Source organism: Pristiophorus japonicus, chromosome 6 (assembly GCF_044704955.1).
Source record: "Pristiophorus japonicus isolate sPriJap1 chromosome 6, sPriJap1.hap1, whole genome shotgun sequence".
Classification (NCBI taxonomy): domain Eukaryota; kingdom Metazoa; phylum Chordata; class Chondrichthyes; family Pristiophoridae; genus Pristiophorus; species Pristiophorus japonicus.
Window position 1 is genome coordinate 232,431,449 of NC_091982.1, and position 14,153 is coordinate 232,445,601.

Sequence of the window (14,153 nt, forward strand, 5' to 3'; positions counted from 1 at the left end):
CAAGAAGAATGTTCCCGATGTTGGGGAAGTCCAGAACAGTCTTAGGATAAGGGGTAGGCTATTTAGGACAGCGATGAGGAGAAACTTCTTCACTCAGAAAGTTGTTAACCTGTGGAATTCATTGCCGCAGAGAGTTGTTGATGCCAGTTCATTGGATATATTCAAGAGGGAGTTAGATATGGCCCTTACGGCTAAAGGGATCAAGGGGTATGGAGAGAAAGCAGGAAAGGGGTACTGAGGGAATGATCAGCCATGATCTTATTGAATGGTGGTGCGGGGTCAAAGGGCCTACTCCTGCATCTATTTTCTATGTTTCTATGTACGAGCTCCCATTACTATCAATGAGAATACCCCCCAAAACACAAACACAACACAATAATTTTTTTAAAAACCTTCACATATTTAAAATTAATTTAATTACATTTAATTTCAATGTTTCAGACAAAAATGTATTTCTTTGAATTTTTTTTTTTTTAAATATGTTTTAATAGGGTTAAAAATTAACTTACCTTAATGGGCAGGATTTTTAATATAAAAATTAGTGATAAAATTTAATTTTTCTATCGTTTAAAACTTTTACACCATGCCTGCTTTTACCAGACGTAAGATTTTGAAGGACATTCGCTGGGCAGGAGTTGGGCAAATAACCCAAATCTCCACGTCCAAATGTCCTTCTCTCGGGGTTGCGTGCGATTTGTCAAAATACATTTTGATAGTTCGCGAATGCTGGTTCTCGACGCATGAGCATTGCGCGCCGAGAACTGGCATTTGTGGTGAGGCCTCTTTAGGTGCAATATAAACTAAATAGTGCAATTTTAAAGGGGGTGTAGGAACAACGAGACCGGCGGCTGTATTTACACAAATCTTTGAAGGTGGCAGGGCAAGTTGAGAAGGCTGCTAAAAAAGCAAATGGGATCCTTGGCTTTATTAATAGAGGAATTGAGTACAAAAGCAAGGAAGTTATGTTAAACCTTTATAAATCACTGGATATGTCTCAGAATCACTATCACTAGAGAAAAAGTACTAGGCAAACTAACGGGACTAAAGGCAGACAAGTCCCCTGGACCTGGTGGCCTGCATCCTCAGGTCTTAAAAGAAGTGGCTGCAGAGTTAATGGATGCATTGGTTGTAATCTACCAAAATTCCCTGGATTTTGGAGAAGTCCCAGCGGATTTGAAAACCTCAAATGTAACGCCCCTATTTAAGAAAGGAGGGAGACCCAGAAAGCAGGAAACTATAGACCAGTTAGCCTAACATCTGTCATTGGAAAAATGCTGGAGTCCATTATTAAGGAATTAGTACAGGTTGGGCCTCTCTTCCGGCACCGGTCAGGTCCCGAGGGTGCCGGACCAGAGAATTTTACGAACCACGGGAGGTTACACCGAGCCTAGGCTTACCGGTACCCGAAGACAGCGCCCAGGCTCCTGAACGCCTCCGCCACACTCTGGCTCAGGCTGCAAAACTCTGGCCTCGCTCTTTCTCTCTCCGGCTGTAGAAATCTTCCAGCCACATTTGTTAATTAACACACTGGTTTGGTGCTCTCTTTATTTTATAACCCTCCTCTCCCTCGGGCCCAGCTTCGGCACCTGAGTCAGCCGCCTGCCCTTCCCTTTCCTTGCCTGGCCATCTCACTGAAGCACGGGAAACCAGGACGCCATGCACGCAAAGCGGCAGCTGCGTACTGATCAATGAGAAGAGCGGGAAATCGATACTGAAACACCGGTGTTTCCGGACAAGAGAGGTCCAACCTTAAGCAGGACATTTAGAAAATCATAATGCAGTCAAGCAGAGAAGGCATGGTTTTATGAAAGGGAAATCACGTTTGACAAATTTGCTGGTGTTCTGTGAAGATGTAACGAGCAGGGTGGATAAGGGGGAACCATGTATTTCGATTTCCAGAAGGCATTCGATAAGGTACCACATAAAAAAGGTTACTGCACAAGAGCGGGGTTGGGGGTAATATATTAGCATCAATAGAGAATTGGTTAACGAACAGAAAACAGAGAGTCGGGATAAATGGGTCATTTTCAGGTTGGCAAACTGTAACTAGTGGGGTGCCACAGGGATCAGTGCTGGGGCCTCAATTATTATACAATCTATATTAAATGACTTGGATGAAGGGATCGAGTGTAATCTAGCCAAAATTGCTGATGGATGGGAAAGCAAGTTGTGAGGAGGACACAAAGAATCTGCAAAATGATATAGACAGACTAAGTGAGTGGGAAAAAATTTTGCAGATAGGAGTATAATGTGGGAAAATGTGAGGTTATCCACTTTGGTACGAAAAATAAAAAAGCAAATTATTATTTAAATGGAGATTACAAAATGCAGCAGTAGAAAGGGATCTGGGGGCCCTTGTACATGAAACACAAAAAGGTAGCATGCAGGTACGGCAAGTAAAATGGAATGTTGGCCTTTATTGCAAGGGGGATATTGGAATATAAAAATAGGGAAGTCCTGCTACAACTGTACCACACCTAAAGTACTGCGTACAGTTTTGGTCTCCTTATATAAGGAGGGATATACTTGCATTGCAAGCAGTTCAGGGAGGGTTCACAAGGTTGATTCCTGAGATGAGGGGGTTGTCATATGAAGAAAGGTTGAGCCGAAACTCATTGGAGTTTAGAAGACTGAGAGGTGATCTTATTAAAACATACAAGATTCTGAGGGGGCTCGACAAGGTAGAATGTTTCCCCTTGTGGGGGAATCTAGAACTAGGGGGCACATAGTTTCAGAATAAGGGGTTACCCATTTAAAACTGAGATGAGAAAGAATTTCTTCTCTCAGAGGGTTGTGAATCTTCAGAATTCTCTGCCCCAGAGATCTGTGGAGACTGCGTCATTGAATATATTTAAGGCTGAGATGGACAGATTTTTGAACAATAGGAGAGTCAAGGGTTATGGGGAGCGGGCAGGGAAGTGGAGCTGAGGCCAAGATCAGATCAGCCATGATCTTATTGAATGGCGGAGCAGGCTCGATGGACCAAATGGTCTATTCCTGCTCCTATTTCTTATGTTCTTATGTATGCAGATTTAAGGTGATTGGCAAAAGAACTAGAGGCAACAGGAGGAAACATTGATAATTTTTTTCTCATCTTTAAAAACACAGCGAGTTGTTATGATCGGGAACGTGCTGCCTGAAAGGGTGGCGGAAGCAGATTCAATATTACCTTTGAAAAAAGAATTAGATAAATACTTGAAGTGTAAAAGTTACAGGCAACGGGGACAGAGAAAGGGAGCAGGATTAATTGGATAATTCTGCTAAAGAGCCAGTATAGGCACGATGGGTTGAATGGCCTCCTTCTGTGTTGTATCAGTCTATGATTCTACATTAACCCAAAAAAGGAGGACCTTGCTTTAAAAATGTCAAGACAGATTCATATCTGAACATGATTATTATGTTAATATCGCACAGAGCAATTTCACCCCAAGTCATCTTGCCAATACTACAATAAGATATTAATGGCCATATCTAAGAACAAGGGCATTTCTAATAAAAAGAGGGAGGGGGAAGGCGTGAATGGGAACTGCCATTTTAAACAATTAATTTTCAAAGGAATGATGGGAATGAAAATTACATAAGTAACAAGGTTAAGTAAATAATAAAACTTAAAAGTACACCACTTCAGTTACCACTGGTTCCTGGGCTATCACTGATGGAGTAGAGAGTAATTAGATCTACCATTGCTTTTATATTTGAAAGAGGAAATTAACAGAGAGAGATAGAAAATCAAGTAATGTGGTCTGGAAGTATTATGATATATAAAAAAATAAAAAGAAATGTACAATCTCAGTCAGTAACTTTTAACATTGTTGTTGCCAATTTAAGTGTATCGAAGGGTTAAGGCATGGCAGGAGAGCTTGGTTACGTGTTATGCTCCTCTTGTACCATGTGGGAACTCAGGGACACTTCCGGTGTCCCTGACGACTACATGTGTGGGAAGTGTATCCACCTCCAGCTCCTGACGGACCGCATTGCGGAATTGGAGCCGAGGGTGGATTCACTCTGGAGCATCCACGATGCTGAGAATGACGTGAGTAGCACGTGTAGCGAGTTGGTCTTACCACAGAAGGGTCCACAGCCAGCCAGGGAATGGAAGACCAGCAGGAAGAGCAGTGCAAGGAAGGTAGGGCAGGGGTCCCCTGTGGTCATTCCCCTGCAAAACAGATACACTGCTTTGAGTGTTGTTGAGGGGGATGACTCATCAGGGGAGGGCAGCAGCAACCAAGTTCATGGCACCGTGGCTGGCTCTGTTGCACAGGAGGGCAGGAAAAAGAGTGGGAGAGCGATAGTGATAGGGGATTCAATCGAACGGGGAATAGATAGGCGTTTCTGCGGCCGCAACCGAGACTCCAGGATGGTATGTTGCCTCCCTGGTGCAAGGGTCAAGGATGTCTCAGAGCGGGTGCAGGACATTCTAAAAAGGGAGGTAGAACAGCCCGTTGTCGTGGTGCACATTGGTACCAACGACATAGGTAAAAAAAAAGGGATGAGGTCCTACGAGACGAATTTAAGGAGCGAGGAGCTAAATTAAAAAGTAGGACCTCAAAAGTAGTAATCTCGGGATTGCTACCAGTGCCACGTGCTAGTCAGAGTAGGAATCGCAGGATAGCACAGATGAATACGTGGCTTGAGCAGTGGTGCAGCAGGGAGGGATTCAAATTTCTGGGGCATTGGAACAGGTTCTGGGGGAGGTGGGACCAGTACAAACCGGACGGTCTGCAATGTCCTAGAGGGAGTGTTTGCTAGTGCTGTTGGGGAGGAGTTAAACATTGTGCGAGGCCCCTTGGGGAAGAGTGACCATAATATGGTGGAATTCTGCATTAGGATGGAGAATGAAACAGTAATTTCAGAGACCATGGTCCAGAACTTAAAGAAGGGTAACTTTGAAGGTATGAGGCGTGAATTGGCTAGGATAGATTGGCGAATGATACTTAGGGGGTTGACTGTGGATGGGCAATGGCAGACATTTAGAGACCGCATGGATGAAGTACAACAATTGTACATTCCTGTCTGGCGTAAAAATAAAAAGGGGAAGGTGGCTCAACCGTGGCTATCTAGGGAAATCAGGGATAGTATTAAAGCCAAGGAAGTGGCATACAAATTGGCCAGAAATAGCAGCGAACCTGGGGACTGGGAGAAATTTAGAACTCAGCAGAGGAGGACAAAGGGTTTGATTAGGACAGGGAAAATGGAGTACGAGAAGAAGCTTGCAGGGAACATTAAGGCGGATTGCAAAAGTTTCTATAGGTATGTAAAGAGAAAAAGGTTGGTGAAGACAAACGTAGGTCCCCTGCAGTCAGAATCAGGGGAAGTCATAACGGGGAACAAAGAAATGGCGGATCAATTGAACAAGTACTTTGGTTCGGTATTCACTAAGGAGGATACAAACAACCTTCCGGATATAAAAGGGGTCAGAGGGTCTAGTAAGGAAGAGGAACTGAGGGAAATCTTTATTAGTCGGGAAATTGTGTTGGGGAAATTGATGGGATTGAAGGCCGATAAATCCCCAGGGCCTGATGGCTTGCATCCTAGAGTACTTAAGGAGGTGGCCTTGGAAATAGCGGATGCATTGACAGTCATTTTCCAACATTCCATTGAATCTGGATCAGTTCCTATGGAGTGGAGGGTAGCCAATGTAACCCCACTTTTTAAAAAAGGAGGGAGAGAGAAAACAGGGAATTATAGACCGGTCAGCCTGACCTCAGTAGTGGGTAAAATGATGGAATCAATTATTAAGGATGTCATAGCAGTGCATCTGGAAAATGGTGACATGATAGGTCGAAGTCAGCATGGATTTGTGAAAGGGAAATCATGCTTGACAAATCTTCTGGAATTTTTTGAGGATGTTTCCAGTAAAGTGGACAAAGGAGAACCAGTTGATGTGGTATATTTGGACTTTCAGAAGGCTTTCGACAAGGTCCCACACAAGAGATTAATGTGCAAAGTTAAAGCACATGGGATTGGGGGTAGTGTGCTGACGTGGATTGAGAACTGGTTGTCAGACAGGAAGCAAAGAGTAGGAGTAAACGGGTACTTTTCAGAATGGCAGGCAGTGACTAGTGGAGTGCCGCAAGGTTCTGTGCTGGGGCCCCAGCTGTTTACATTGTACATTAATGATTTAGACGAGGGGATTAAATGCAGTATCTCCAAATTTGCGGATGATACTAAGTTGGGTGGCAGTGTGAGCTGCGAGGAGGATGCTATTAGGCTGCAGAGTGACTTGGATAGGTTAGGTGAGTGGGCAAATGCATGGCAGATGAAGTATAATGTGGATAAATGTGAGGTTATCCACTTTGGTGGTAAAAACAGAGAGACAGACTATTATCTGAATGGTGACAGATTAGGAAAAGGGAAGGTGCAACGAGACCTGGGTGTCATGGTACATCAGTCATTGAAGGTTGGCATGCAGGTACAGCAGGCGGTTAAGAAAGCAAATGGCATGTTGGCCTTCATAGCGAGGGGATTTGAATACAGGGGCAGGGAGGTGTTGCTACAGTTGTACAGGGCCTTGGTGAGGCCACACCTGGAGTATTGTGTTCAGTTTTGGTCCCCTAACTTGAGGAAGGACATTCTTGCTATTGAGGGAGTGCAGCGAAGGTTCACCAGACTGATTCCCGGGATGGCGGGACTGACCTATCAAGAAAGATTGGATCAATTGGGCTTGTATTCACTGGAGTTCAGAAGAATGAGAGGGGACCTCATAGAAACGTTTAAAATTCTGACGGGTTTAGACAGGTTAGATGCAGAAAGAATGTTCCCAATGTTGGGGAGGTCCAGAACCAGGGGTCACAGTCTGAGGATAAGGGGTAAGCCATTTAGGACCGAGATGAGGAGAAACTTCTTCACCCAGAGAGTGGTGAACCTGTGGAATTCTCTACCACAGAAAGTAGTTGAGGCCAATTCACTAAATATATTCAAAAGGGAGTTAGATGAAGTCCTTACTACTCGGGGGATCAAGGGTTATGGCGAGAAAGCAGGAAGGGGGTACTGAAGTTTCATGTTCAGCCATGAACTCATTGAATGGCGGTGCAGGCTAGAAGGGCTGAATGGCCTGCTCCTGCACCTATTTTCTATGTTTCTATGTTTCTATATGGCAGGGGGATGGGAGGGAACCAATGCAGGGAGACAGAGGGAAACAAAAAGGAGACAAAAGCAAAAGACAGAAAGGAGATGAGTAAAAGTGGAGGGCAGAGAAACCCAAGGCAAGAAACAAAAAGGGCCACTGAATATAAAAGGGGCTGCAGGAGGGGTCAAAACTAAAAATCAAGGTTTAAAAACTTGGATGAAAACACTCTACCTAAATGCACACAGCATTCGAAATAAAGTAAATGAGTTGACGGCACAAATCATTACAAATGGGTATGATTTGGTGGCCATTACAGAAACATGGTTGCAGGGTGGCCAACACTGGGAATTAAACATACAGGGGTATCTGACGATTCAGAAAGATAGACAAGGGGGGAAAGGAGGTGGGGTAGCTCTGTTAATAAAGGATGATATCAGGGCAGTTGTGAGGGATGATACTGGCTCCAATGAACAAAATGTTGAATCATTGTGGGTGGAGATTAGAGATAGTAAGGGGAAAAAGTCACTGGTCGGCATAGTTTATAGGCCCCCAAATAATAACTTCACGGTGGGGCGGGCAATAATCAAGGGAATAATGGAGGCATGTGAAAAAGGAACGGCAGTAGTCATGGGAGATTTTAACCTACATATCGATTGGTCAAATCAAATCGCACGGGATAGCCTGGAGGAGGAATTCATAGAATGCATACGGGATTGTTTCTTAGAACAGTATGTAACAGAACCTACAAGGGAGCAAGCCATCTTAGATCTGGTCCTGTGTAATGAGACAGGAAAAATAACCGATCTCCTCGTAAAAGGTCCTCTCGGAATGAGTGATCACAGTATGGTTGAATTTGTAATACAGATTGAGGGTGAGGAAGTTGTGTCAGAAACGAGCGTACTATGCTTAAACAAAGGGGACTACAGTGGGATGAGGGCAGAGTTGGCTAAAGTAGACTGGAAACAAAGACTAAACAGTGGCACAATTGAGGAACAGTGGAGGACTTTTAAGGAGCTCTTTCATAGTGCGCAACAAAAATATATTCCAGTGAAAAAGAAGGGCGGCAAGAGAAGGGATAACCAGCCGTGGATAACCAAGGAAATAAAGGAGAGTATCAAATCAAAGACCAATGCATATAAGGTGGCCACGGTTAGTGGGAAACTAGAGGATTGGGAAAATTTTAAGCAACAGCAAAGAATGACTAAAAAAGCAATAAAGAAAGGGAAGATAGATTACACGAAGGTAAACTTGCGCAAAACATAAAAACAGATAGTAAAAGCTTTTACAGATATATAAAACGGAAAAGAGTGACTAAAGTAAATGTTGGTCCCTTAGAAGATGAGAAGGGGGATTTAATAATGGGAAATGTGGAAATGGCTGAGACCTTAAACAATTATTTTGCTTCGGTCTTCACAGTGGAAGACACAGAAACCATGCCAGAAATTGCAGGCCACAGGAATGTGGGAAGGGAGGACCTTGAGACAATCACTATCACTCGGGGGGTAGTGCTGGACAGGCTAATGGGACTCAAGGCAGACAAGTCCCCTGGTCCTGATGAAATGCATCCCAGGGCATTAAAAGAGATGGCGGAAGTTATAGCAGATGCATTCGTTATAATCTACCAAAATTCTCTGGACTCTGGGGAGGTACCAGCGGATTGGAAAGCAGCTAATGTAACGCCTCTGTTTAAAAAAGGGGCAGACAAAAGGCAGGTAACTATAGGCCGGTTAGTTTAACATCTGTAGTGGGGAAAATGCTTGAAACTATCATTAAGGAAGAAATAGCGGGACATCTAGATAGGAATAGTGCAATCAAACAGACGCAGCATGGATTCATGAAGGGGAAATCATGTTTAACTAATTTACTGGAATTCTTTGAGGATATAACGAGCATGGTGGATAGAGGTGTACCGATGGATGTGGTGTATTTAGATTTCCAAAAGGCATTCGATAAGGTGCCACACAAAAGGTTACTGCAGAAGATAGAGGTACGCGGCGTCAGAGGAAATGTATTAGCATGGATAGAGAATTGGCTGGCGAACAGAAAGCAGAGAGTCGGGATAAAAGGGTCCTTTTCGGGTTGGAAATCGGTGGTTAGTGGTGTGCCACAGGGATCGGTGCTGGGACCACAACTGTTTACAATATACATAGATGACCTGGAAGAGGGACAGAGTGTAGTGCAACAAAATTTGCAGATGACACTAAGATTAGTGGAAAAGCGGGTTGTGTAGAGGACACAGAGAGGCTGCAAGGAGATTTGGAAAGGTTAAGCGAATGGGCCAAGGTTTGGCACATAGAATACAATGTCGGAAAGTGTGAGGTCATTCACCTTGGGAAAAAAAAAACAGTAAAAGGGAATATTATTTGAGTGGGGAGAAATTACAACATGCTGAGGTGCAGAGGGACCTGGGGGTCCTTGTGCATGAAACTCTTCCAAAAGGTTAGTTTGCAGGTGCAGCAGGTAATCAGGAAGGCGAATGGAATGTTGGCCTTCACTGCGAGAGGGATGGAGTACAAAAGCAGGGAGGTCCTGCTGCAACTGTATAGGGTATTGGTAAGGCCGCACCTGGAGTACTGCGTGCAGTTTTGGTCACCTTACTTAAGGAAGGATATACTAGCTTTGGAAGGGGTACAGAGACGATTCACTCGGCTGATTCCGGAAATGAGGGGGTTACCTTATGATGATAGATTGAGTAGACTGGGTCTTTACTCGTTGGAGTTCAGAAGGATGAGGGGTGATCTTATAGAAACATTTAAAATAATGAAAGGGATAGACAAGATAGAGGCAGAGAGGTTGTTTCCACTGGTAGGGGAGACTAGAACTAGGGGGCACAGCCTCAAAATACGGAGGAGCCAATTTAAAACCGAGTTGAGAAGGAATTTCTTCTCCCAGAGGGTTGAGAATCTGTGGAATTCTCTGCCCAAGGAAGCAGTTGAGGCTAGCTCATTGAATGTGTTCAAGTCACAGATAGTTGGATTTTTAACCAATAAGGGAATTAAGGGTTATGGGGAGAGGGCAGGTAAGTGGAGCTGAGTCCACGGCCAGATCAGCCATGATCTTATTGAATGGCGGAGCAGGCTCGAGGGGCTAGATGGCCTGCTCCTGTTCCTAATTCTTATGTTCTTATGTTCTTATACATGATATGTTTTCCTTAATAGTTTAAATAGAACTCATCAGCCTAGATTTTTTCCAATCAACTTTTTTGAAAGAGGAGCCATAACCCATTTACACTGGTTGCAGCCAACATTAAAATAATGTGGAATGTACAATCTAGGCCACTTCATATGATTTCAACCATTTACAGCTTATTAGATGTCTTGGTGTCTATAAGGTTCCGTGTACTTAAAACAGCAGACCCCGGATCAAAACTTTTATTTTATCCACTCAATGAACACAGATACAAAAAGTAATCAAGAAGAAAAATGCAAAGTTGGCCTCTACGTCAAGGTGGTTGGAATTCAAAGAGGGAGAAAGTTGTCGAGAGCCTTGATCAGATCCCATCTGGAATACTGCGTTCAGTCCTGGGTACTGCACCTCAGGAAGGAAATATTAGGCTGGGAGGGGTTACACTGCAGATTCACCAGAATTATACCGGGATTATTGAGTTAAACAAGGATGACATGTTGCATAAACCTAGCTTGTATTTCCATGAGTTTAGAAGCACGAGAGTGTGCTAATTGAGACGTTTAAAATGATAAAAGGATTTGATAAGTGTAGATACAGAAAAGCTATTTCTTCTGGTGGAAGAGTTCAAGAACAAGAGGGCATAATAAAAATGAGAGCTAAGCCGTTCGAGAGTGAAATCGGGAAGCACTTTTCTCACACAAAGGGTGGCAGAAATCTGGAATTCTCTCCCCAAAGGATTGTGGGTGCTGGTGGAAATGTTCAAGACTGAGATCATCATATTCTTATTAAGCAAGGGTACCCAGGGGCACGGATCAAACACAAATTACTGGAGTTAAGGTACAGGTCAGGGAATGAAGTATAGCCTGGAAAGTCCTAAAAACAGAATATTGAAACAAAAAGGGAGCCCCTCTCCCCAAAGGCAATGCCTGTGAGCACCTCAAAGATGCAACATGATCGGTGAAGCTGTTCAAAAATGATAAACGATAAACACTGCACCATTGAGCCTATTTAAATCTTCTAATGCACAATACCTTCAATTTGTCGGGAGTGCTCTTAGTAATAAGCAACTTCTGTACTTGAACCCCCGCACTTATATCAATACTTCAACTGGTTATAGCACTCTTCATACGTGCCAAACTGAAGATATAACTTAAATATGGATTATTACTATTACACGAGAGAGAGATCTTACCACTCCAGTGTAATAACGCATCCCAACTACATTCCCACGTAAGTTTCCAAATAGGAGAGCAGAATCCAGATCCTCATCAGCTGCCACACTGTCATCCGTTAATGTACGGTTTATCATCTGGGACAGCGACTCTTCCGGATCTGGAGCAAAAAGGAAACTGCCATCGGAAAACTGGGACGCAGATCGTCCCCCCAGATACTGGGAACTGTACCAATTCCGCCAGAATAACATGCTACAGAAACAAAACAAAGTCAATTGTTATAATCTTATTTGTGCAAACAAGTCGTTTAAACTGACTAAACATCAACTTGCGAGATGGACTCTTTTACCGCATGTACCATTAAGCACAGCAAGTTCTTGTTCTTGTTCACAAATTCTCACAATTTAAAACAACTTGTATTTATATAGCGCCTTTAAGATAGTGAAACGTCCCAAGGTACATCAGAGGAGTATTGATACAAAAAATTTGACACCGAGCCACATAAGTAGAAATTAGGACAGGTGACCAAAAGCTTAGTGAAAGAGGTAGGTTTTAAAGAGAGTCTTGAAGGATGAAAGAAAGGTAGAGAGGCGGAGAGGTTTAGGCAGGGAGTTCCAGAGCTTGGGGCCTGGGCAACAGAAGGCATGACCATCAATGGTTGAGCGATTATAATCAGACGGCAGAATTAGAGGAACGCAAACATCTCCGGGGGGATTGTGGGGCTGGAGGAAGTTACAGAAATAGGAAGGGGCGAGGCAATGGAGGGATTTGAAAACAAGGATGAGAATTTTGAAATCGAGGCGTTGCTTAACTGGGAGCCAATGTAGATCAGCGAGCACAGGGGTGATGGGGTGTTCGAACATTCGCGCAAGACTTTATAAACAAGTCCCAACACAGGTTTGCTTTTTAAATGACCTGTAATCTGGGGGATGATGCGCCACATTTAAGTACTGTAATAACATCTCTCAGCATATACTTCATTGTTTTTAGCAAACTAGGACATGTATCCAACAGTGGGAGATGGTTCCACCCCTTCTCTTAGCTCTTTACCTGAAAGTACAGCACACTGATCACATTTTCCTTTTCCCAGAGAAAGATTTTAAAAGAAAAATTAAACTTTGCTACATCTCTGGATAGGTGAAATTAAATTGAAAAAGTAGGCCAAAATTAACACATCCAAAAATGAAACACTTCCTAAATAAATTGTAAGGATTAAAACACAATTAATATGCAATTTTGTCACAGACTGCAGAGCCCATACTTTAGATAAAGCAAATGTTTTGGTACAGCAGAGCACCCTGCGATTTCTACCCTTACAACATGCAATTAAATTTGCTGCTCAAGTACCTCTATTTTGTACTAAAAATTCTTTGGAGTCATTGAAAATATCCACCAAGCAAATTAGCAAAAACACATCCCTAACAGATACAGCCTTACTTGGATAATAATAACCATGGGTGAAGGTTTTACCACCAGAGCTTTGGCATAAAACTTCACCCACCACTTCTTTAAAAAAAACGCTTTGATAAATATTGATATAGGTTAATGCCAGTATTTTTGTTTAAATAAAGCCCCACACACAACACAGGCATTCCCATGGGTCTTTATCAGCAAGCATAATGAATGGATATTCACCAACAGGAGACAATCACATATAATGTGCACCATAAACTGATCGGAAACTCTACATTCAGTATATTTTTGGGCACAATGTACTCATTAGTACAGAGTTCCCAAATTCATGATCAAATCTATGTTAGTACCAGGTATTAGCTTCTTGTGTGCTAGGTGTCACTATTGCACACAATACCCCACCCTCAGCACTTAATAAAACTTAGAACCCTCTTTGAAGTAAAACTGATCAAATTAAATTAAAAGCTGTTAGACAGTATACTTTGAGCATATTTCAATACTCGTTTTAGGAAAAAGAGAGCCATAAGATCCTCCCTGAATAATATATTTTAAGGTTTGCACCTTTAACTCAAAGAACTCTGGATTTGATGTATGTTACAGACTCTGGTGTAACGCCAGTCCAGTCCAAAAAGCAACTACACTTCGCAGCTGCGAAGAATGAGGAAAGCTTCCTGTGCCTTTTCCACCTTTCTTTTTTGAAGTAACATGAACAGAAAATGCTGTCACTCCAGTTCTCTCCCACCCAAAACAAAACCTTTCGTCCACTGCCCCTTCCTGACAAACCAGGCCTCAAAGCAAGGCTGCTGTGAGTGAATCATTCTCACCTCCACCATCTCCAGTTCCTCCCCTGCACATTTGACACTTGTCCCTGGATTACAAACCTCTGAAGGCAAGAGATGGCATGATGTGAAGGCAAGCTGCTTGGCTCAGAGCACAGTATTAAAGCCAGGGCTCTGTGCCTGGACAGGGCTCCCGTGCACTGGAGAGAGCTCTGTGTCTGGACAGGGCTCTGTTCCTGGACAGGGCTCTGTGCCTGGACAGAGCTCTTCTGCACTGAACAGGGCTCTCGTGCAGCAGGACAATGCTCTCCTGCATGGACAGGGCTCTGTGTCTGGACAGGGCTCCCTTGCAGCAGGACAAGGCTCTGCGGGCCAGTCCTTGTTCAGAGACGCAACACTTAAAACCGCAAAGCGCACATAAAAAAAGCTCTTTTAAAAAAATCCTTTATTCTACCTCTGCAAATAATGGAAAATCTTCAGCACAAAATCAAATCTTGGCCCCCTGTCAGTGGTTTGCAAAAAAAATAAAAGGCCTTGAAACAAAATAACATAACGCCACCACTCCGCGGCACCGCCTCCTTTTACTTTCGCATT

At 43.3% G+C, this 14,153-nt stretch overlaps 1 protein-coding gene across 4 annotated transcripts in view; it reads right to left on the reverse strand.

The window, feature by feature from the left end:
* The window catches only part of hltf (helicase-like transcription factor), a 109,781-nt gene extending 95,628 nt beyond the window's left edge, over nt 1-14,153 (reverse strand). For 3 of the 4 annotated variants that reach the window (XM_070883682.1, XM_070883683.1, XM_070883679.1), the window contains exons 1-2: nt 14,014-14,153; nt 11,388-11,619 (exon numbers count right to left, since the gene is read on the reverse strand). In XM_070883682.1, coding sequence (XP_070739783.1) covers nt 11,388-11,618 — 231 coding nt within the window. In that variant the 5' untranslated portion in view covers nt 11,619; nt 14,014-14,153. Of the gene's footprint in view, nt 1-11,387; nt 11,620-13,604; nt 13,791-14,013 lie in introns of those variants that run through there. The other variant, XM_070883681.1, reaches the window with a different exon arrangement.